General features: G+C 41.2%; 1 protein-coding gene across 1 annotated transcript in view; it reads left to right on the top strand.

Moving 5' to 3' along the window:
* Nucleotides 1-24,889, top strand: part of grin3bb (glutamate receptor, ionotropic, N-methyl-D-aspartate 3Bb) — a 74,054-nt gene that overhangs the window by 42,134 nt on the left and 7,031 nt on the right. The window contains exons 3-6 of the mRNA XM_063012731.1: nt 2,807-3,899; nt 6,924-7,069; nt 8,319-8,434; nt 13,216-13,367. Coding sequence (XP_062868801.1) covers nt 2,807-3,899; nt 6,924-7,069; nt 8,319-8,434; nt 13,216-13,367 — 1,507 coding nt within the window. The remainder of the gene's footprint in view (nt 1-2,806; nt 3,900-6,923; nt 7,070-8,318; nt 8,435-13,215; nt 13,368-24,889) is intronic.

Genomic DNA, 24,889 nt, shown 5'->3' with positions numbered 1-24,889 from the left:
AGGTGGATCAACTAGGTAGGAGTGTCTAATAGAGTGGACAGTGAGTGGACACAGTATTTAAAAACTTCAGCAGCACTGCTGTGTCTGAACCACTCATACCAGCACAACACACACTAACACAACACCACTATGTCAGTGTCATTGCAGTGCTGAGAATGATCCACCACTTAAATAATACCTGCTCTGTGGTGGTCCTGGGGGTCCTGATCATTAAAGAACAGGGTGAAAGCAGGCTAAAAAGATATGTAGAGAAACAGATGGACTACAGTCAGTAATTGTAGACCTACAAAGTGCTTCTATATGGTAAGTGGAGCTGATAAAATGGACAGTGAGTGTATAAACCAGGAGGTGGTTTTAATGTTATGGCTGATCGGTGTAAAGCTCACTTGACTATGGATTGTGGCTTGGTAATTGAATCCAATTGTCAACTAAATTAGGTTGTTTCTACTTGGGTTATCGTTGTCTAAAAGTAGTATGACAATCTGAAACATATACGTGTGACAAATGTGAAAAAAAACAGAAGAGATTCGAATGGGGGCAAATAATATATCTATCCATGCTCATGCTAAGCCTTTTATTAATGCTCTTTTTATACCCAGTTTTGGGCATCACTTGTTACCTTTTTATCTGTTTACCTTTCAAAACTTTTAATCATTCCTCTAACTTACATTAGACATGTCCCAACCTTTTTAAAAAGTGTTACAGGCATCAGATAAGGAATTTGGGTATATTTACAAGTTTATATGGTAAAAGTTACGTTTAGGTTAAATCAGGTTGATGAGGTAAAACATGAAATATCTCATCATTGTGCTGTTTTTAATATAATACCTGTAAAATACTGTAAAATCATGGCTTTCTGTTTTAATTCACTTTTTTAACATTGGGTTTATAAAAATGTAGGTTTTCCGTAGTGACTTGTAATTGGAATATGATACAATCTAAGCAATTAAGACCTAAGGTTCTTGTTGAGGGACCCAACAGTGCCAACCTTTTTATCATTATTATAGAACCTTAACTGCTGAGCCACAACTGTCTCTTTTCAATGCACTGTATACTTACAATAAAACTAAGTTATATTTAGTAAAATTATACATTTGGTACATTCTCAGACACTGAGCTGGAACACTAACGTGTGGAGCTTTGTTATATTCATGAGTTTCACTCAAATGCCTTTCCAGCCAGCAGGGATCACTCTTATCAACTGGCCCACTGCTTTGTGCGGATTAGCGAGGTTTTACTCTTTCTCTCAGACTCTGCAAACATAGGCAGAACTGCTCTGCGCTAAGGCTATGCAAAGAGGCTCACTGTTCAGCAACAACGGGATAAAATCTGTTGAATAGAGCCGAACTTGACTAGACAGGACAAAGCTTCAGTGCAAAGGAGATGGATCAATAGCCTTCAGTATTGCTCTCAGCAGTTATAAACAGGAATCATTTTCTGATTGGATTGCTCTCTAAAACAGATTAGTATTACTAACAGCATCACCGGCTGGTAATAACATTCTCCTGGTTCGTGACATTTATATGTTGTTGACCTTTGAAAATCCATTCTGAAGGGTGCACAATAACTCATTACTTCACGGTGTGGTGCACAGTCAGTACGCCTCTCGGGGTTGTGAAATACCCAGTGGGAAATGAGCATTTAGTTTATTGGTCCTTTCAGTTCCAGTTTGTCCTGGCAATTAAATGGATGTGGGTTGGATTTAAGTGATTAAAACCTGCCACCCTCACGTATCACCATGGTCAGTGGGAGGGGAGCCTACAAGTGGGCCAGTCTTGTGTCCTTAACAGAAAAAATGAATGGCAAAATGTTTCAGGCCAACTTTTTATTTTTGTATTTTTTTACTTTACATAAAGCGACTTTTAGTCATTTTAGTCTTTAGTCTTAAACCCCCTGTGGTCAGAACCTTTTTAGGGACAACCTTGACAAGGGTAATGACAAGGGATTTTATTCTTACACTTTGTGTTCTTGCTAATGGGAAATTCAATGAATCCATGATGAAGGTATAAATCTTGTTTTTTTCTGATTTCGGTTAATGAACTGGTAGTGGGAGCTTCCTTATCTGGGTCTGCTTGAGTGGGATCTGCATCTACAACTGAATCAAAATAATTTGTAGTCAACATTCATTGACCTTCGCACATTTAGAGTGGACGAATTAAATATTTGCCCAATCTAAAGACTCTACTACTATTTTAAACTAATATAGGACATCACGAGATATCTCGCATATGCTAACAGCCCATTGATTTTACTCTCCCATCAGGTGTAAAATATTTTTTTTCTCTTCGCAATCAACTGCATTGTGACCCCTCTTTAGGCTCACTGCGATGCCCTAGTGGGCTTCGGCCTCTAACTACATTTATTTTCAAGTCCATGTTACAGTGACTAGATTTTCCCACAGGAGCACTGACTCATCTCGAGTGACCTGAGTTCCCCCTTGTATCCTTAGCCAGGCCAGGCTGCCCACTAGCTCTGATTTATTCAGGACGATGGAGTTTCACAAGCAGATATACTGCCCTGCGGACATAACTCCTACAGTTTACAACCTGAATGGGGCCAGATTGTGTCACTCATCCAAATAAGCCCTCCCTTTCACCAGGCCTTCCCTCACAGTAGCCGCAAAATTTATTGCCTGCTGAGCTCCTGGTGATAATAAGACAGGCTTAACTGTGGGTCATTCCTGTCAGTGATGTCATTTACTTAACCTCTTGGAAGTGTACGAGTGATGTACGCTCTAGATTGTAAGATTTGTACTCATCAGTCCGTGTATTTGCCTATTTTTTAATCTCTGTCCTTTTGTCCACAGGTTCCTGTCAAAAACATCCTTTGTAGGACTGACTGGTGCAATCAGTGTTCAGCGCAATATATCACGTGTACTTACCTCTCAACGCGCGCACATTTGGAGGCTGAGACGAGATGCCGTCGGCCAGCCCACCTGGGTGACAGTGGGCAGCTGGGAGGGCACCCGGCTCGATGTTGAAGAGCGGGCTCTGTGGCAGGGCACTTTCCTGAGACAACGTGCAGAGGCACAAAAAAGACACGAGGGCAGCCGCTGGAGGTCGGGCTTTCCCGTGTCCGGGAGCCGTCTGCGTGTAGTCACCCTGGTGGAGCACCCGTTTGTGTTCACGAGAGAAGTGGACGAGGATGGAAACTGCCCAGCCGGGCAGTACTGCCTGGACGCGGGCACCAACGGTTCAGAGATTCTGGATCGTTTTTTTGCCATCCGGGCACAAGGAAACAACACTTTAATTCCTGCAGATTACAACAAGTGCTGCTATGGATACTGCATCGATCTGCTAGAAAAGCTGGCTGAGGATTTAAATTTTGAATTCGACCTGTACATCGTGGGAGATGGAAAGTATGGCGCGTGGAAAGGGGGGCGATGGACGGGGCTGGTTGGGGACCTGCTACATGGCGTGGCCGATATGGCCGTCACCAGCTTCAGCATCAACTCGGCACGCAGCAAAGTTATGGATTTCACCAGTCCGTTCTTCTCCACCAGCTTAGGGATTCTGGTGCGCAGCAAGGACACAGCAGCGCCCATCGGAGCCTTCATGTGGCCACTTCACTGGTCCATGTGGGTGGGCATCTTCGTGGCGCTGCACATTACGGCGCTCTTCCTCACTTTCTACGAGTGGAAAAGCCCCTTTGGCATGACTCCACATGGGCGCAATCGAATTAAGGTCTTCTCCTACTCCTCAGCCCTTAACCTGTGCTACGCTATTCTGTTTGGACGCACAGTCTCAAGTAAGACGCCCAAGTGCTGGACTGGACGATTCCTCATGAACCTCTGGGCCATCTTTTGCTTGTTGGTTTTGTCCAGTTACACGGCAAATCTTGCTGCAGTCATGGTTGGGGAAAAGACCTTTGAAGAGCTTTCAGGCATTCACGATGCCAAAGTGAGACCCTTGTTTGATATAAATATAGATGTTAGCAACTCACCCTGTCACAAGACCCACAAGTCATGTTTCATTAAGCTGCAAGTTAAAAACAGTTTATAACCTTTTTTTTAAATTAATTTAGCAAATTTAATAATGCCGTAATAAGTGCACTCAAAGAAGGAATCAAACAAATTACAGCTCACAGGAAATAAAAAAAAATTTGGTTAAGGGATAAAAGCCTTTCAAACACAATATACAGTGTATCACAAAAGTGAGTACACCCCTCACATTTCTGCAGATATTTAAGTATATCTTTTCATGGGACAACACTGACAAAATGACACTTTGACACAATGAAAAGTAGTCTGTGTGCAGCTTATATAACAGTGTAAATTTATTCTTCCCTCAAAATAACTCAATATACAGCCATTAATGTCTAAACCACCGGCAACAAAAGTGAGTACACCCCTAAGAGACTACACCCCTAAATGTCCAAATTGAGCACTGCTTGTCATTTTCCCTCCAAAATGTCATGTGATTTGTTAGTGTTACTAGGTCTCAGGTGTGCATAGGGAGCAGGTGTGTTCAATTTAGTAGTACAGCTCTCACACTCTCTCATACTGGTCACTGAAAGTTCCAACATGGCACCTCATGGCAAAGAACTCTCTGAGGATCTTAAAAGACGAATTGTTGCGCTACATGAAGATGGCCAAGGCTACAAGAAGATTGCCAACACCCTAAAACTGAGCTGCAGCACAGTGGCCAAGATCATCCAGCGTTTTAAAAGAGCAGGGTCCACTCAGAACAGACCTCGCGTTGGTCGTTCAAAGAAGCTGAGTGCACGTGCTCAGCATCACATCCAACTGCTGTCTTTGAAAGATAGGTGCAGGAGTGCTGTCAGCATTGCTGCAGAGATTGAAAAGGTGGGGGGTCAGCCTGTCAGTGCTCAGACCATACGCTGCACACTACATCAAATTGGTCTGCATGGCTGTCACCCCAGAAGGAAGCCTCTTCTGAAGTCTCTACACAAGAAAGCCTCAAACAGTTTGCTGAAGACATGTCAACAAAGGACATGGATTACTGGAACCATGTCCTATGGTTTGATGAGACCAAGATTAATTTGTTTGGTTCAGATGGTCTCAAGCATGTGTGGCGGCAATCAGGTGAGGAGTACAAAGATAAGTGTGTCATGCCTACAGTCAAGCATGGTGGTGGGAATGCCATGGTCTGGGGCTGCATGAGTGCAGCAGGTGTTGGGGAGTTACATTTCATTGAGGGACACATGAACTCCAATATGTACTGTGAAATACTGAAGCAGAGCATGATCCCCTCCCTCCGGAAACTGGGTCGCAGGGCAGTGTTCCAGCATGATAATGACCCCAAACACACCTCTAAGACGACCACTGCTTTATTGAAGAGGCTGAGGATAAAGGTGATGGACTGGCCAAGCATGTCTCCAGACCTAAACCCAATAGAACATCTTTGGGGCATCCTCAAGCGGAAGGTGGAGGAGCGCAAAGTCTCGAATATCCGCCAGCTCCGTGATGTCGTCATGGAGGAGTAAAAAAGCATTCCAGTGGCAACCTGTGAAGCTCTGGTAAACTCCATGCCCAGGAGAGTTAAGGAAGTTCTGGGAAATAATGGTGGCCACACAAAATATTGACACTTCAGGAACTTTCACTAAGGGGTGTACTCACTTTTGTTGCCGGTGGTTTAGACATTAATGGCTGTATATTGAGTTATTTTGAGGGAAGAATAAATTTACACTGTTATATAAGCTGCACACAGACTACTTTTCATTGTGTCAAAGTGTCATTTTGTCAGTGTTGTCCCATGAAAAGATATACTTAAATATCTGCAGAAATGTGAGGGGTGTACTCACTTTTGTGATACACTGTACATGAAATTTAGACCCTCCAAAACACACTACTAAAAGTACGAACAAATATTTGAAAAACAAACAAAAAAATTGGCAGGTGGGGCGCCCAGGTGGCACAGTGGGATATTTTGTAGCACACCAGTCAGGTGGCACAATGGGATATTTTGTAGCACACCAACCAGGTGGCAGTGGGATATGCTGTAGTACACCAACCAGGTGGCAGTGGGATATGCTGTAGTACACCAACCAGGTGGCAGTGGGATATTCTGTAGCACACCAGTCAGGTGGCACAGTGGGATATTCTGTAGCACACCAGCTCTGAGATTCTGTACTCTCAGAGCTACCGGTTGGCAGGGCGCCCCCTAGCAGGTACATTTGGCAGTTTCTGCAGCAGACCAAATTGGCCACAGAGATCGTGTGTGACTCTCAAAAAATTGGTTAAACTAAATGTTGAAGCTCAGGGCTTATATTAGTAGTGCTTTAAGTATATTTTTAACCTGGCAGATTCTGTGCTGTTTTCAGAAAACTTAAATTAAACTGGTGTGTTTTAAATATTTGGTTACAAAATGCAAAACTTAAAATTCCCAAAACGACCATGACATATAGACAAAATTATTTATTACAATAATTATTGATGTAGCTATTAATAAAATAAAAAGGGATATTATTCGTTTTATTTAACCACTTTGTTTCGTGTGATGATAAAGCTAGTCATCTAGGCTGATAATCCCTTCACAGACAAAGCAAAATCTGGATCTTTTAGGCTGGAGGCAAAACAGATGATTAGGACACGAGCTGAAATAAGAAACTGGGTGGATAAAAAAAAATAATAATATATTATAATAATTATACCTGCATTTTAAACCAAGCACATTTATGATCATTGCTGGACAAATACAAAAGAAAAATATAGTGGCCTGTGTAGGGTACTCAAATATGTCCTGGACACTGAGGCATCCTAAAGGCAGAAACCTTACAGAAATATTTACTGTAATTTATGAATAATTTATTGCTCATAATTAAAAAAACATCCCACACCATCTCAAAACTAATGAGTTTTCTGCAAATAGAATCTTACTTAGAGCTTATGGAAAATAATCAAACGATCAGTTATTACTCCGGTGGCTGTTCTCACTTTATTGCTTTTATTTCTGTGTCTAAAGCTCCATCACCCATCCCATGGATTTCGTTTTGGCACTGTACGGGAGAGCAGTGCTGAGGATTACATGAAGAAAAGTTTTCCTGAAATGCATGAGTACATGAGGAGATTTAATGAGCCGACCACGCCCGATGGTGTTGCAACTCTCAAGTAAGAGATTGCGAATATGATAAAGTAAATTCTGGACTCTGTCATTTCTCGTGATCAAATTTAAATGTTACAGAAAGGTCTGAAAGATATTAAGAGATTAGCCTATATAACATAATTTTGATACTGGGGGGCATTCAGGTGGTGCAGTGGTAAAATACGCTAGCACACCAGAGCTGACATCTCACTGCACTGTAAATAGCTACAACTGTAAGTCATTTGGGATGAACACGTCTGCTAAATGCCGTAAATGTAAATGTGCTTTGTCCTAAATTTTGGAGGCATTATGGGCCCCTCTCATAAGTTTCATGCATTTGGGCCATTTGCTTATAGGTTAATTTTATGTTAACCTCTTGAGACCCTGCGGTCACATATGGGGACATGACATCTTGGCTTTGTAATGGCTTATACCTCATTCTGCTGTACTTACACCTGTTGTTTAAAGCTTGGGTCTTAAGAGATTAATATTATTCTGGCTCTGATTTTTACTGCATGTTATCTTCAGCAATCAATGAATATGTATAATAAATATACATCATGATAGAGAACAGGCTAATGATGCCAATTTCCTTCTGAAAAAAACAACCCTTTTGGGTTGTTTTTTCCATTCAAATAAAATAAAATAAATTACATTTAGCTACCGTGACCAGACTAAACCTATTAGAGGGGGAATGGAGAGCTGATAAGATACAAAATCAATTGCTGTTTGTGTTGTAATAGTATATTCTTATTATTATTTTGATAATACAATAATCTGATAAATAATATTTAACAAACCTGAGACTGATGTGTAGCAAGTGAAAAAGTAACAAACTTTTTACTTTGCCTCATTGCATCACTTTGCAACGTCTTTATTTTTATGATTTTTTTATCTATTCATATATAAACAATAAATTCATTTCCTCTGTATATGGCTACAATCCTTAGTTAACTTGAATCCTTCATCAACAATTGTGCTGCTGTCAGTACAGCCCTGCCAGACATTTCATCCCTCTGTTCAGTCTGATGTGTATTAATTTTGCATATCTTTAGTGGTGACACTAGATTTATGGCTGTGCCTGCTTAGAAGCAGTTAGCTTGGACAAATGATAACGGTTCCATTTACAGACGGAGCGGACCGGTCTGATGGATTAAAACCTTGCTGTGCGTATTTAGTGAAGCAAAAAATGTATATTCAGGGTGAAATTTCTGAGTATATGTATGTGCATGCAATTCTATAACCCCTGTGTCTTTGTGTTTTTGTGTTGTGAAGGACAGATCCCCCTAAGCTTGATGCTTTCATTATGGACAAAGCACTTCTGGACTATGAAGTGTCCATTGATGCAGACTGTAAACTGCTGACTGTCGGAAAGCCGTTCGCTATTGAAGGTTGGGACTATACTCCCCTCTATCAACATTCTCAACACAATATCTTGTTTTCTTTAAGTATTTTCAAAGCAACATGAGTGTTTTTAGATTTACAGACAGGTCACCAATAGACAACAATGGAAAAAATAAAATAGAGAAAATGTAGATGATACATGATACCATAAGGCGGTTTAAAATCAAATCACAAGTTTGAAACAACTTGGACAAGGCATTAGTCCTTTGCAGGGATTTACTTACCCATCCATACACCTAGAACATGATCGACTTGGATGAGGATTAAACTCACACCATGTGCTGTCAGGAAGGGACCTCTACCCCTAGCCCAAGCTTTTGCATGTGCATTCATTTATGTACACCGATCAGCCATAACATTAAAACCACCTCCTTGTTTCTACACACATTGTCCATTTTATCCGCTTCACTTATCATATAGAAGCACTTTGTAGTTCTACAATTACTGACTGTAGTCCATCTGTTTCTCTGCATGCTTTGTTAGCCCCCTTTCATGCTATTCTTCACTGGTCAGGACCACCACAGAGTAGATATTATTTGGGTGGTGGATCATTCTCAGCACTGCAGTGACAATCACATGGTGGTGGTGTGTTAGTGTGTGTTGTGCTGGTATAAGTGGATAAGACACAGCAGCGCAATATGATCCACTCATACCAGCACAACACACACTAACACACCACCACCATGTCAGTGTCATTGCAGTGCTAAGAATGATCTACCACCTAAATAATACCTACTCTGCGGTGGTCCTGTCGGGGTCTTGACCATTGAAGAACAGGGTGAAAGCAGGCTAAAAAGGTATGTAGAGAAACAGATGGACTACAGTCAGTAGTCCATCTGTGACACTTCAAAGTGCGTCTATATGGTAAGTGGAGCTGATAAAATGGACAGTGAGTGTACAAACAAGGAGGTGGTTTTAATGTTATGGCTGATCAGTGTATGGTTTCTTTCTGTCAAATTTGCTGACTGTGCCTTTAAGAAATCACAATTTTACCTCAGTGAGCTTTTTGAACGACTCTACACACTTCTAGTCCAGATTCCTTTTATACTCTCCATTTTATACTCTTCACTTTGCTTGATTGTTTTCCAGTTTCTACAAAAAACTGTGATTGAAAGATTTCTGAAAACACTGTCAGTGCAATGTTTGTAATTTTGTCTATAGCTCTAAACATGGCCAGAAATGCTTTTACGATTATTGTTAGCATGCAGCTATGCTATGGATAATGCAGAAAAATGTGGCTGGTAAAAAGAGAAAAAAATCACATTTGACAGCAGATATTTATATAAAACATGGCAAACAATATCCAATCATTTCACAGAACAGTGGAGGGACTGTATTGTATGCCTTTTAACATTGTTGTACAGCATTTTATTTCCATTTTGCACTCTGAAGCATAAAAAAGAAGAATATTTAAAATACCGTATTTTGTTGTATTTTTTTGACTTTCTTCAGCTTTGCTGTTCCATGTCGTTGGACAGATCGGTGAACGTGGAGGGTGTGTTAGCTCCCGTTTCTTATACATGAGCTTACAGGCACCCAAGATTTACTTCAGCACCACACAGAAGCCACTATCTTTAGTTAGCACCAGTTCTATTGCAATGTCTTATCCAAAAATACCTTGTTGCAAATAGTGCAATAAATACTGAGAAATGTCCCTTCAAACCAAGAAGCAAAGAAAGAAGGTTTAAAGATTCTATTGAAACTGGCACATATTACTGTTTTTAAAATTAATTAAGAGGGGGAATGATAGTCAAATGAGTGGATGTCTTCATCATACCCTTCCTTTTTTATAGTGTATTTTACAGCTTACCAGCCTTATTAAAACTTATTTGGAGTTTTATCAGAAAGAGCCATTTTAACAGCTCAGCTTAAGAACAACATGTTCTTTAACACTGGCTAAATGAAACTCCATTTCTTATTGTATTGAGTGGTTAAAAGTTATTTATTTCCTTTGGCTTCTCCTTTATTCTGATTCTGTTCAGTCTCTGCATTTGGGTCCAGAAAAGCATTAGTGCCATTTAGGTGAATTAGAGCAAGTGCTCCAGCACATGTTGGGACAGCTGCAGACTGCTAAATCTACTCCAAATCCCAGAGTATCACCACCTACCAGTGAGCCTTGCTCTTCTACACCTGAGGGCTCCACCATTCCCCACTGAGCTCCAGCTCTCCTGTTTCCCCACTGAACAGTCAAAGGTTGTGCACATAGTGTCACTCCTTTCCAGCTGAGCCCTCACTTGGGCCACTGGCATTTGGGAGAACCAAGCAAAAAATTCCCTGGTAGGCAAGACTGGAAAGTAGTTTGGTCAGACTAGCCACTCTCGCACTTCCGCCCTCATCCTGTTCTGCCGACACAAAGGAGGTGGAGGAGGATGATGATGAAGCTAGGTAATCCCCATGTTCCTAGTTTCTAGTTCCAGGCCTAAACTAAAAGGCGTGGCCCAGGGAGGGGGACCTGTCACAGACCAAAAATCTGCACCCCAGACCTCAGGAATTGTTATTGAAGGAAATCTTTGCTTGAGGAACTCACCAGGAGAAGACCGTGCAGGTCTTTGGGGATTCTAGAGCAACGGGGAGCTTCCTTGATGCTGCTCTGGCCAGGGCCTTAGGCTTGGCAATTGACGGTCAATCCATGTTGAGAGAATCTCATTACTCATAACACGAGCTTCTGAATATATGCGCTGAATGAAATTTCTATCAAGGACTAATGAATTCTGCATTTGAGTCACTGTAGTCACTGAAGGCTTTAGTGTTCATCAAACAGACTGATTATGCACAGCACCCATAATCTCATCAGAGTAAAGCAGGAGGATAAATGGAAGACAGCATTTATTAAACCGTTAGGTCCTTACGAACACAGGGTGATGCCCTGTGGGCTCATGAATGTCCCACTCGACTTCCAGTGGTTTATTAATGAGGTACTCTGGGAGGCACTGGGGTGCTACATGTTAGTCTGCCTAGATGACATCTTAATATTTGAACATGTGACACTCCTTCAGAAAACCACATTTTTGTCAAGCTGATGGATTCTCAATTCTATGGACAGGGCTGTAAAGTGGTATGTTGGATTTCTGTCAGGTTTGTGCCTGCAACAAAGAGCTTCAAATGCAAAAGGTTGACTGTATTTTGAAGGCCTGCTGTTATGATGCATAAGCTTTCCCCAGCCAAAGGCCTAAGGATTATCCTAGACAAGGTGTTTTTTTAGGCTGAATAGCTTTACACTAAAAACAGATGTCCAGCCTTTGTTGTGTTTCATATGCTGGTTAGTGCACACTGTTTAGTGCTTGTTTTTGACACAGCTCCCAGTCAATTGAAGTTGTTTTTTTTTTTTTTTTTTTTTTTTGCGTGGTAGGTCACACAGCATTTTGTCTGCCACTTATTTTTAGCTTCCTTTATTTAGATTCTGTTTAGCCTGCACTTAAGTCCAGAATAAACTCTGTGGTGAGATGAATCGACTGTTATATATCACATGCTGTAATTTATACAGCAAACCTGTAGTAGTCAAGTCAAATTTATTTGTATAGTGCTTTTTACAATGGACATTGTCATTGTATCAAAGCAGCTTTACAGAAACCACGACCAACAGACCAAAAACCCCTGTTGAGCAAGCCGAGGGTGACAGTGGGAAGGAAAATCTTCCTTGAAAATACAGGAAGAAACCTTGAGAGGAACCAGACTTAACAGGGACCCCCATCCTCCTTGGGTGGCCTGGAGGATAATTTAAGTAAATATAATTTACACACCAACATACATGCACAAAATTAATTTAAACTAAAAGTTATAACTAGCAAAAAAATAATAATGTAAAGAATTGGCCTTTTTCATTATTCAGTCCAGTCTGTGATAAAGTCCATAGTGAGTTCTTGACATTTTTGGTGCAAACACGCCAGGTTTCCATCACATCTAGCAGGAGCAGCGTTGTTGGCACATCAGCCTCGACTTGGAGGACTTGCAGTAATATATTATACAGCATAACATAGTTTTTATAGTGGTATTTAATAATATACGTTTTTTAATGTTGTTACATGTTGGAGGGGACGTGTGATGGTTGCGGTCGACCTTGGTCAGGAATTTAAGGTCTGCAGCATTAGAGGCAAATTATGATCGGGTAATTGGATACAACTAAATTGGGAGAAAAAATTGGATACAAGAATAAATAAATAGACAATGCTAAATAAATAAAACAAACAAATAAATAATAACATTACAATTGATGTAACATTTAGCTTATTTTACACCTTTGTCTCTCTGTGAGAATTTTGGGGTGTGATCTTTTTTTATTTCATTATTTATTTTTGTCATTTGTTGCTTTGCTTTTTCTTCTCTTTCTTGCTTGTTCTTTGTTTCTGTGGTTGCTCAGCTGGTTTTAAGTTTAAGCTCCTCTCAGCCCAGCAGCAAACATAAAATCTAATTTGCATTTTTCATTTTATCAAGTTATCAAAGAAAAAGAAGTGAAAGACAAAAATCAGCAAAAACGTAGGAAGTCTGAAAAGGTTGAACAAAGAAAAAAGAAAAGAGAAAGAAAAAGTTTTAGGACCAGGGTTTAAATGTTGTGACAGCCTGCAGGATCAGGGCTGTCTGCATGGTATCGATCTGGACTGGCTTTCCAAATAAGAGTGGAGGGAAATCCCCAGTGACAATACCCGTTACTCTAACTCCCTTCCCCCCATCGTTGACTCACCTTGGCGATTTACTCCTGGCACAGAATGAAAAGTGTTGAGCTCCCAGCATGCCAGTACCTGGTCTCACTTTAGTGGTGTTTTGTTGGCAGGGTATGGAATCGGGCTGCCCCAGAACTCGCCTCTCACCTCCAACATTTCAGAATTCATCAGTCGCTACAAGTCAGATGGCTACATGGACATGCTGCACGACAAGTGGTACAAGGTGGTGCCATGTGGGAAAAGAGTCTTCGCCATGACAGAGGTAAGAGTAGCCAGTTTTTGCATTTTATTAACATTTAAAAGTAGACCTGAAAAAAAGTTTTGTAAAATGCAACAGTTTTATATATTTACATAAATCATCCAGTGAGTCCGACAGATTGTGATAGAGGCTAGCAAAGATTACTTGTTAAAACATCAAGAGACCTTAAAGATATTTTTCTGCTCAGATCTTCCACTCCAGTGTTATTTGCTGTGTTTGAGAAGAAAGAAAAAAGGCCTGCAAAACCATGTGCACGAGAAGAAACTCATCACACACACAGACAGTTTAAGTAAACTTCCAGTTTATTATATGAAGGAGCGACTGTATATAGCTGATGTGTACGTGAGAATGTATGAGCATATCCCAGAACCAAGGTAAAGGTTAGGAGTGTTGAAGCTGTTATATTCAGAGGGGGAATAGAACCTGTTTAAACAGTGGTTAGAGTGGTTAGAGTTGCAACACAGAGGCCAGAGGAGAAGGACAAATCACCAAAAGTTTATGGACACCTTGATATTTTACCTAACACTACTAAACACTGAGATTGTACTAATCACTGACATGTGGTTTCTGAAAGTTATTGTTTTTATTTATGTATTTATTTATTCATCTTTATTATCTGGGGTATGCATACATTGATGGGCTGCAGCACAAGCCTCTTATACAACATACTATTAGGTCACAGTAAACAGCGTATAGTGACAAATTATGTAATCTGCCATTATTAGCATTCCAAAACCATTTTCTTACACCCTGTGTAAGTCAGTATAAATGATTGGTGCTGACTCAGATGCCAGGTTTTTCCTGCGTTTCCAGCTACATTTCTTGGTTTATATCCACAGCAATAAGTAAACAGGTTTTAAATTGCTTTCAGGTCTGTTGCTTTTGTGGATTACAGGTAACCTGTACTGGGTTACAGTGGAGTTACGGTGATTAGGGGTTACAGTGACAGGGATCAAACTCAGATCCTTTGGACCCCTGTTGCTGCTCAGCATTCTGCCACACCTTGCTGCCATGGCTGGATTACTGACCGGGCCAGTGGGGCCAGCGCCCAGGGGCCCTGGCCCAAAACATTTTGCGATGCCTATCAACATTTATGATACAATATATTTTTATTTCCGAGGGCCCTCCATTTTAAGGATCCTCTGACTTTTAGGGACTTTGACCCCAGGGCCTCTTGGGGGCCCTAGCCATGCTTTTGGGGCCCCTATACATGCTTTTGGGCCCTAGCCAAAATACTCCTCTGTTATAGTTGACTCCACTCCAGACCTTGCTCATGTGGACCAACTTACTTTTATTTTCAGGTTTGTTAATAATGACGGACATGTAGTTGAGCGTTTTCTAGCTTTCGAGCCTATTGAAAACCATAGTGGGGACAGTTTGGCAGAGTGTGTCGTTGCTATGGTGGAGAATCTGGGCCTAGACTTATCCAACTGTAGGGGCCAGTCATATGATAATGCAAGTAACATGTCGGGAAAGTACAATGGAGTCCAAGCTTATCTTAAACAAAGAAACCCTTTGATTTGTTATGTCCCCTGTGCAGCACATTCACTGAATTTAGTTGGTGTCAATGCTGTTGACAGTAGCCCAGAAGCTGGACGTTTTTTTGACTTTGTACAGGCAATGTACATATTTTGTGCATCATCTACACACAGGTGGGGAAAGGTTTTCCGTGATACTGATATCAAACTCACACTGAAATCACTGTCAGGTACTCGATGGAGCGCACGAGCTGAGTCAACTAATGCTCTTTGGAAATATTATGCACAACTGAGAGAGGCATTGAATGATATGTCTAAAGATATGGAGGAGAAATGTGTAACTCGAAGTGAAGCCTCTGCACTCTGTGACAAATTGGACACGTTGGAGATGACCTTCATGGCATACTTCTGGGACACAATACTACAGAGGTTCCAAGCCACAAGCCTGCAGCTGCAGAGGCATGATATTGACATATGTACAGCTACACAACTTCTCTTGTCTTTACGAGACTTTGTGGCAGCACAGAGAGATAACTTTGAGGTGTTTGAAGGGGCAGCTTTAAATGTCACCACTGCTGTCTCCCAAGAGTACAGGCATGACCTCCAGCGTACAAAGAAGCGCAAAATTATGTCTGATGATAGTGCAGAGCCAGGTGTAGCATTTAACGGAAAGGACAAGTTTCGGATCGAAACTTTCAATGTTGTCATTGACAAACTTGTGTCCTGTCTCAACCACCGTTTGAATGCATACACACACTTAACTGAGCTATTTGATGTTCTTTTCATGCCTGACAATATGTCCAACAGTGAGCTCACTTTAAGGGCTAACTTACTCGCTGCAGCAGATCCTTCAGATCTGAACATGAGCCTGGCAGATGAATTGATACAATACAAATCATTCATAACAGAAAAAGAAAAATGTCCTAGTAAAATGCTCAAAACCATGATAAATTTGAATTTACAGTCAACCATTCCAAATGTCTACATAGCACTTAGACTTTTTTTGACTGTACCTATCACAAATTGTGAAGGGGAGCGTTCATTCTCCAAACTGGCTCGTATTAAGAATGAACTCAGGATTAGGATGCGCCAAAACCGCCTGAACTCACATTCACTTCTGGCCATTGAATCAGATTTGGTCAGACAGCTTAATTTTGATGAATTAGTGGATGACTTTGCAAGAAAGAAGAGTAGAAAGAAACTTATATAAAATAGATTCTTGTGTTAGGGTTAGTTATTGACAGGTTGTTTAATGTATTAATTTATTTATGTTTTTGGAGGGGGGGGGGGGGGCGCGGGGGGGGTGGGGGGGTGTCGACCTGGGCATTTCTTTGCCCAGGGGCCCAGACTATCCTTAATCCGTCCTTGGTGCCATACGGTGCGTCTCGTCGAGGAGAGCCCCCTGTTCGGTCCGGGCGAGCTTCTGGCCCTCTGTTCTCCCTGTAAGCCTAAAAAACCACTTATGTTCTCCGGGTCACTTTGAAAATCTTGACCCCTAACAGTAATCTTTTTTTTCACTTCGAGCTAGGAGGACGGGGACAGTGCCATACGGTGCGTCTCGTAGAGGAGAGGCTCCTGTACGGTTCTGGCGAGCTTCTGGCCCTCTGTTCTCCCTGTAACCCTAAAAAACCATTAATGTTCTCCGGGTCACTTTGAAAATCTTGACCCCTAACAGTTACCTCTTAAAACTTCGAGCTAGGAGGACGGGGACAGTGCCATATGGTGCGTCTCGTAGAGGAGAGCCCCCTGTGCGGTCCGGGCGAGCTTCTGGCCCTCTGTTCTCTCTGTAAGCCTAAAAAACCACTTATGTTCTCCGGGTCACTTTGAAAATATTGACCCCTAACTGTAATCTTTTTTTTTACTTTAAGCTAGGAGGACGGGGACAGTGCCATACGGTGCGTCTCGTAGAGGAGAGCCCCCTGTGCGGTCCGGGCGAGCTTCTGGCCCTCTGTTCTCTCTGTAAGCCTAAAAAACCACTTATGTTCTCCGGGTCACTTTGAAAATATTGACCCCTAACTGTAATCTTTTTTTTTACTTTGAGCTAGGAGGACGGGGACAGTGCCATACGGTGCGTCTCGTAGAGCAGAGCCCCCTGTGCTGTCCGGGCGAGCTTCTGGTCTTTTGCTCTCCCTGTAACCCTAAAAAACCACCTATGTTCTCCGGGTCACTTTGAAAATCTTGACCCCTAACAGTAATCTTTTTTTTTACTTCGAGCTAGGAGGACGGGGACAGTGCCATATGGTGCGTCTCGTAGAGAGCCCTGGCCCAAAACATTTTGCGATGCCTATCAACATTTATGATACAATATATTTTTATTTCCGAGGGCCCTCCATTTTAAGGATCCTCTGACTATTAGGGACTTTGACCCCAGGGCCTCTTGGGGGCCCTAGCCATGCTTTTGGGGCCCCTAGACATGCTTTTGGGCCCTAGCCAAAATACTCCTCTGTTATAGTTGACTCCACTCCAGACCTTGCTCATGTGGACCAACTTACTTTTATTTTCGGGTTTGTTAATAATGACGGACATGTAGTTGAGCGTTTTCTAGCTTTTGAGCCTATTGAAAACCATAGTGGGGACAGTTTGGCAGAGTGTGTCGTTGCTATGGTGGAGAATCTGGGCCTAGACTTATCCAACTGTAGGGGCCAGTCATATGATAATGCAAGTAACATGTCGGGAAAGTACAATGGAGTCCAAGCTTATCTTAAACAAAGAAACCCTTTGATTTGTTATGTCCCCTGTGCAGCACATTCACTGAATTTAGTTGGTGTCAATGCTGTTGACAGTAGCCCAGAAGCTGGACGTTTTTTTGACTTTGTACAGGCAATGTACATATTTTGTGCATCATCTACACACAGGTGGGGAAAGGTTTTCCGTGATACTGATATCAAACTCACACTGAAATCACTGTCAGGTACTCGATGGAGCGCACGAGCTGAGTCAACTAATGCTCTTTGGAAATATTATGCACAACTGAGAGAGGCATTGAATGATATGTCTAAAGATATGGAGGAGAAATGTGTAACTCGAAGTGAAGCCTCTGCACTCTGTGACAAATTGGACACGTTGGAGATGACCTTCATGGCATACTTCTGGGACACAATACTACAGAGGTTCCAAGCCACAAGCCTGCAGCTGCAGAAGCATGATATTGACATATGTACAGCTACACAACTTCTCTTGTCTTTACGAGACTTTGTGGCAGCACAGAGAGATAACTTTGAGGTGTTTGAAGGGGCAGCTTTAAATGTCACCACTGCTGTCTTCCAAGAGTACAGGCATGACCTCCAGCATACAAAGAAGCGCAAAATTATGTCTGATGATAGTGCAGAGCCAGGTGTAGCATTTAACGGAAAGGACAAGTTTCGGATCGAAACTTTCAATGTTGTCATTGACAAACTTGTGTCCTGTCTCAACCACCGTTTGAATGCATACACACACTTAACTGAGCTATTTGATGTTCTTTTCATGCCTGACAATATGTCCAACAGTGAGCTCACTTTAAGGGCTAACTCACTCGCTGCAGCAGATCCTTCAGATCTGAACATGAGCCTGGCAGATGAATTGATACAATACAAATCATTCATAACAGAAAAAGAAAAATGTCCTAGTAAAATGCTCAAAACCATGATAAATTTGAATTTACAGTCAACCATTCCAAATGTCTACATAGCACTTAGACTTTTTTTGACTGTGCCTATCACAAATTGTGAAGGGGAGCGTTCATTCTCCAAACTGGCTCGTATTAAGAATGAACTCAGGATTAGGATGCGCCAAAACCGCCTGAACTCACATTCACTTCTGGCCATTGAATCAGATTTGGTCAGACAGCTTAATTTTGATGAATTAGTGGATGACTTTGCAAGAAAGAAGAGTAGAAAGAAACTTATATAAAATAGATTCTTGTGTTAGGGTTAGTTATTGACAGGTTGTTTAATGTATTAATTTATTTATGTTTTTGGAGGGGGGGGCGCGCGGGGTGGGGGTGGGGGGGTGTCGACCTGGGCATTTCTTTGCCCAGGGGCCCAGACTATCCTTAATCCGTCCTTGCTTGCTGCTAATTACTGGCTTACTTTTGGCCATGCAGTATATTTTTATATTGGTTAGGGTAGTGTCCGGCACCATACAAGAACACTAGCCATTAAGCAGAAACACACCCTAGACATCCAGGACAACACACACTTACATTCACTTACACCTAGAAGCTCATTATATTTGCAGCATTGAAATTTTTGCAGGAATTCACTCATAAACCTTTTTCTTTTATATGCGCTATAATGATTATGATATGCCATTGTAAGTGGGGTGGGGCTCTTTATTACAACGTAATTCCAGATCATTTCATTTTAAATCATTCTGTTTTCATGCCACCAGAGGGCTTGGCGAACAGAGAGAACAGAGTGTTCTGGGCCTGTTTAAATCTCCCAAGCAGTGTGCCAAAGGGGTACTGTATTTTTCACTAAGATTTGCCCCGAATATATTTGCCCTGCAAGGCATCCCAGAGAAGGAGTGTCTCTTCAGGAACAAAGGAACAAAGATTAGAACAATCTGCAGGACGCCTGCCGTAGGTCAGGGGAGTGGAAAGGCCTACAATTTAAACGAGTAGAACTAGTGGAAGTTGGAGTGAATGAAATGAATACGAAGCATTATTGTATCAGGCTGCACTTGGAGTGGAGGGGAGCTGTTTCAAATACCATTTTATATAGTGGGCTAAATTAGATTTAAGCCACTGTCAAAGCTACTATTTTAAGAGCACTGTTTAGCATTTTAGTGTGGGTTGAGAATCAGTGTCTGCTCTGTGCTCAGTCTAATGCAGTGATTATTTGGATCGTTGAAACAAATATTTCATGCTGAGTTATTAAATGCTCTCCAGTCTTCATTGTTTAAGGATTTCATTTTGATTACTTCATTTTTCCTCCCAATCTAGTCATATCCAATTACCAGATTGCATTATGCTTCCTCTCTACTGATGCTGATCTCCACTTCTGATTGAGGACAGTGAGACTATCACACGCCCCCTCCGACACGTGTGCAGTAGACGACTGCATCTTTTCACCTGCATGAGGCGAGTTCATATGCGGATCAGCTTTGTGTACGGAGAGCCACACCCTGATCAATGCATTATTCCCAGACTTAATCAGCCAGCAGAGGTCATAGCTGCATCAGTTATGAGGTCTCCTCCGGCACCCAATCAGCCAATCATTGTTCATGTAGCCGCCCAGCCCAGCCGGATGGCAAAGCTGCGCCACCGTAAGCGGTATTCTCAACATATTTTGATGCAAAAAAATTATCCCGGTACTCTTCGCAAGCTAGAACTTGTCTGTGTTGGTTGCCTTGTGACTCGCTACCTATTCCAGATTAAACAAAAGGTCACATGTTTGTCACGGCGTAGCGCTTGCCCTGTGCACATTCCTTTGTGGTCTTATCTTAGCTTCTGTAGTAATTTTGTGTATTTTTGCGCCTTTTAATCATTAAGTACTGATATACAACATTATCTTTTTACTTATTGCCATAAAATGTGCTTTCTTTTTGGTTTGGGAACATTTTCATTTTATTAACATTATTCCTTTTGGGAAATATTTGACCCCTAACCAGAACCAATTAATGTGCCTCCCAGAACCAATTAATGACGAATATTGAGGTACCACTGTATTCATTAAATATGTATTGTGGAAGTCTATTATTTATACAGTGGATTGATAGTAGATAGATCAAGGACTTCTGCAGTTAAAATAGCCTTAAGGCTGCCACATTTCTGACAGTGCTGCATCCACACCCCAGACTTTCCTACACAGTTTACTGAGGTTCAGACAGTCACTAGCTCGGCCAGAGCTCACCCACCATCGGTGAAAGTTTGAATCTCAGCTGTGCTGTCCAACAGACATCCACACTGGCACAATGGGCTGTGTCTGAGGGAGAGAAAAGGTCAATGGCTTCCTCGTTGCTGCTGCAATTGTGGCCTCTGATGGCTGCAAGACATCTGCACAAGGGATGGTTGATTTATGGATAGTAGTGCTTGACTTACCGTACATGATACTGCTTTCTGTGAGACCCTGTCTCTGGTGGGTGAAAAAAAGTGGTCAGCAACTGTGTCATGAGGGTGTTGGTGTTAGTTGGTGCTCTTTTCAGTCAGGATGGGGGTGCAAAACAACTTTTGATGCAGTATAATTAATAAAGATATCACGCTCGGCTGTAATGCAAGTGCACTGTAAACACTTTGCATAAAAGGTCGTATCTGTATCCCTTTTAGAAGCTCTGTTAGCAATACAGAATAATGCCAAACTTCTAGGAAATACATGAGGATATAATACTGCTGCTGCTGTGCAGGTTTGATTATTCAGCATTTGTAACAGCAGGTAGGAAAAACATAAGTGTTGTTGATGGCGGTGCTGCCAGGCAGTAAATGTTTGTCACTGTGTGTGTGGGTGTGTCCGCATGTACATAATTTCAATTGCTTTGCTTCACAATATTACATTCAGGTGTCAGACCGTTCTACATAAAACATCTTCCCCTGTACTTGGCGCATGCCACAAAATCAGATTACTACCGGGATACATGAAAGTTAAATCAAACCAAGGTTTTATCTGATATAGAAGGAGGATCTTGAGAGTCCCAGAGAGTAGGAAGTCAGTATTCTGTTCGAGTCTATCATAGTTTCTTTCTTCATGCCCCAGAGCAGAGAAATGCCATTCATGAGAGTTTCCTCCATCCTCGACTTATTTATTTCCAGATGGTGAAAAGACAAGTAGTTGGTGCCAGCCACAAAGGTGGAACCATCTTTTTAATTAAAAAAGCCTTTGGCTTAAGTTTGCTGGATTTCTTTTTCTTTTTCTGACAAGAGAACACATGAAATGGCACAAGTAAAGGACAAAATAATTCCGCTGGATTTGGGCATCAAAATAAAACATGGAAAAGGGGGTTGTTTCCTGAATACAAGACCATAAACAAAATGTGTCATGTGACTCTTAGACGGATTGAAAATAAGATTGATTGCATAATTCCAATTTTGATGTTAAGTAAGGATCTGCTCAGGGAACAAAATCTAACCCCATGCTTACCCGTCCCTGTGAAACCACAATCCCATTTTAAACCTGTCCCCATGTATCCCAACCTAATTATGCTTTGCTCCATTCATGATAATAAAAAAAGATAATTATGGGACGATATTGCTCTTAAAACGTTTTGAGAAATACTGAAGCAGCCAGTGAACAACACTAAGAAATTCAATAGCTCGTATTAGTAGGTTAGGATAGTACCTAAACAGAAGATCCTGGTCAGCATTGAGTAGAACGTAGATTAGTTAACGCTCTGCGACCGCCACTGCACATGTGGACGCCCAGCCATGAGCTTGTTGGACATTCTATTGTAAAACTATTGGCACTACAATGGAAGTTCACCTGCAACCCACCAGCCTCCTGAAGTAAGAAAATTTAATTCAGTCGACACAGCATTTGTAAAGTCAGAAACTAATACTGGAGGAAAAGGTCTGGCTCACAATCAGCATTCCAATTCATTCCAAAGGTGTTTCATAAGGTTGAGGTGATTAATTCAACAGAGCGTTTGTGAAGTCAGAAACTTAGCTGGCTCACAATCAGTGTTCCAATTAATTTCAAAGGTGGTTAATGGGGTTAAGGTCAGAGCTTGATGTAAGTTTCTTCACATCAAACTTGTCACAGGGGCATGGTAATGCTGGAACCACCAAGTTAGAAGCATAAATCTGTTATCAATGGGTTATCAATGGGTGTGCCTGAAACCTCTGAACCTAATGTGTCCATTAAGGCGTTCACATACTTTTCGGCATAAGCATTTTGCACAGAAACGGGTAAACGTTTGAAACTGTTTGACCTTTCTGCCGATACAGAAACACACAGAGCTACTCGACAACTGATGTAAGCACTGCTTCATTTTTAATTAGCTGAAATGATTTTTAAAAATTCCAATTAATTCTAGTCAGCAGGATCTCTTCTCCATCAAACACGCTCCAGGGATAATGCGGTGCTTCTTGCACGGTGACAGGAATTCCAGGTTACAGATGCCCTAAGACTGGAAGAAATACAACGCCCCCTGTCGGTCAGCCAGGGTATCAGACAGCCTGCACATGGCTGCACTTTAAAGGGAATTTTTAAAGAGATTTGGGTCTAATGGCCTCTGACAAAGACAAGACAGCAGGGGCTCAGAACAGACGTCGCAAAGAGAACGCCAACTTCCATGCATTAATTTCCTAGCTTATGGCACAAATTGCTGGCATGTGTTTTATACAGATGTCTTTCCTGATATTTGTGTCAATACTGATTTCGTAGAAGTTTCTTTTTAATATAAATAACGTTTGTCCTTTATTTATTTATCAGTCTGTTAAGTTCATCTGCAATGTGTTTATATGAGTCAACAGAAAACAGAGTTGCATCTTTGATTCATTCATTTTTTTATGCATGCATCCATCCATCCATCCATTCATCCATCCATCCATTCATTAATTGTCTGTTTTACCACCACTTTATTCTAATCAGGATCACAGTGGGATTCACTCGGCAAAAGGCAGGAAACACCCTTCACCCTGGCTAAGTGGGTAGCACTGTCGCCTCACAGCAAGAAGGTCCTGGGTTCGATCCCCAGGTGGGGCGGTCCGGGTCCTTTCTGTGTGGAGTTTGCATGTTCTCCCTGTGTCTGTGTGGGTGTACTCCTGGTTCTCCGGTTTCCTCCCACAGTCCAAAGACATGCAAGTGAGGTGAATTGGAGACACTAAACTGTCCATGACTGTGTTCGATATTAACCTTGTGAACTGATGAAACTTGTGTAATGAGTAACTACCGTTCCTGTCATGAATGTAACCAAAGTGTAAAACATGACTTTAAAACCCTAATAAACAAACAAACACACACACACACACACACACACACACACACACTCATACCTAGGGGGACTTTTAGTATCTATCTGACTGCATGGATCATATTCCAAAAAAATTGGGACAAGGCAATGTAAGACTGGAAAGCTTATGGAACAATCAAAAACACCTATTTCAAATCTTTGCACTAGTAAACAAATGAAAGTTTACATTCATCAATCTAAATTAATCAATTATTTCAAAACAATGCTTCTTTAATCAATGCCTGATTGCAAGGAATTTGTGTAATTCATATTGTAAACAGCATAGAAAGACCATCAAGAACATTTAAAATATTATGATGTTGAAAAGTCAATAACAGTATAACAAATCAAATGTTAAATCAATTTACTTGGTTGGTAATAAATCACATATACTTACCAGCCACTTGATGACCAGCATGTACACCTGTAACTCCAATCAGGTCGTGTCTTCAGTGCATATCATACTGACAAGTAAAAAGCTTCACATCAGCATCACACATTTAAACCTTATTCTGGTTGTTGATGCAACCAGATCCAACAGTCAAAGAGTGGTGCAAAAACATGCAGTGAATGCATGCAATGTTGCTATGCTAATTAAAAAGGGTCAAATGTTGATTAAAAAGGGTCAGAGAAAAATGGCCAGAATGGTTCAAGCTGACAGGAGGATTATATTACCTCAAAAACATTTTTTGTGTCAATGGTAGAGAAATTTAAGGTAGCTGGGCTACACGAGCACGAAGCCCCATTTATCCCTATAGAAAAAAATCTCGGTTGTTTTTGGCATGCAGAATTTGACATCAATAGCTTAAATCAAAAGCTTATTGACCAGACCTACCATGTATTAACAGATCAGGCTTGTGAACCTTTCTATAACTTAAATATTTTTTTTATATTATGAAAGGACTAAAAGGTCTAGTCGCTTAGGTCACTTAGCAGGAAGGTGGAAATACATCCTGAACAGGGCTCTAATCCATCATGGCATTGCTAACTCACATTAACTCACTCATTCTAAAGGGCAATTTAAAAAATCAATAGCAGAATACCCTAAAAAACTACATAGTTAGTAAAAAAGAACAAACCAACGTTTTTACAGTGACCAGAGGTAAATGTAAAACACAGATAAAAGTATTTATATACATTTTAAATACATATTTATTTTATATACAGAGATTGTAGAATAAT

Source organism: Trichomycterus rosablanca, chromosome 17 (genome assembly GCF_030014385.1).
Source record: "Trichomycterus rosablanca isolate fTriRos1 chromosome 17, fTriRos1.hap1, whole genome shotgun sequence".
Taxonomy (NCBI): Eukaryota; Metazoa; Chordata; class Actinopteri; order Siluriformes; family Trichomycteridae; genus Trichomycterus; species Trichomycterus rosablanca.
The sequence above is the reverse complement of the archived record's forward strand: the minus strand, read 5'-3'. Positions and strand labels throughout refer to the sequence as shown.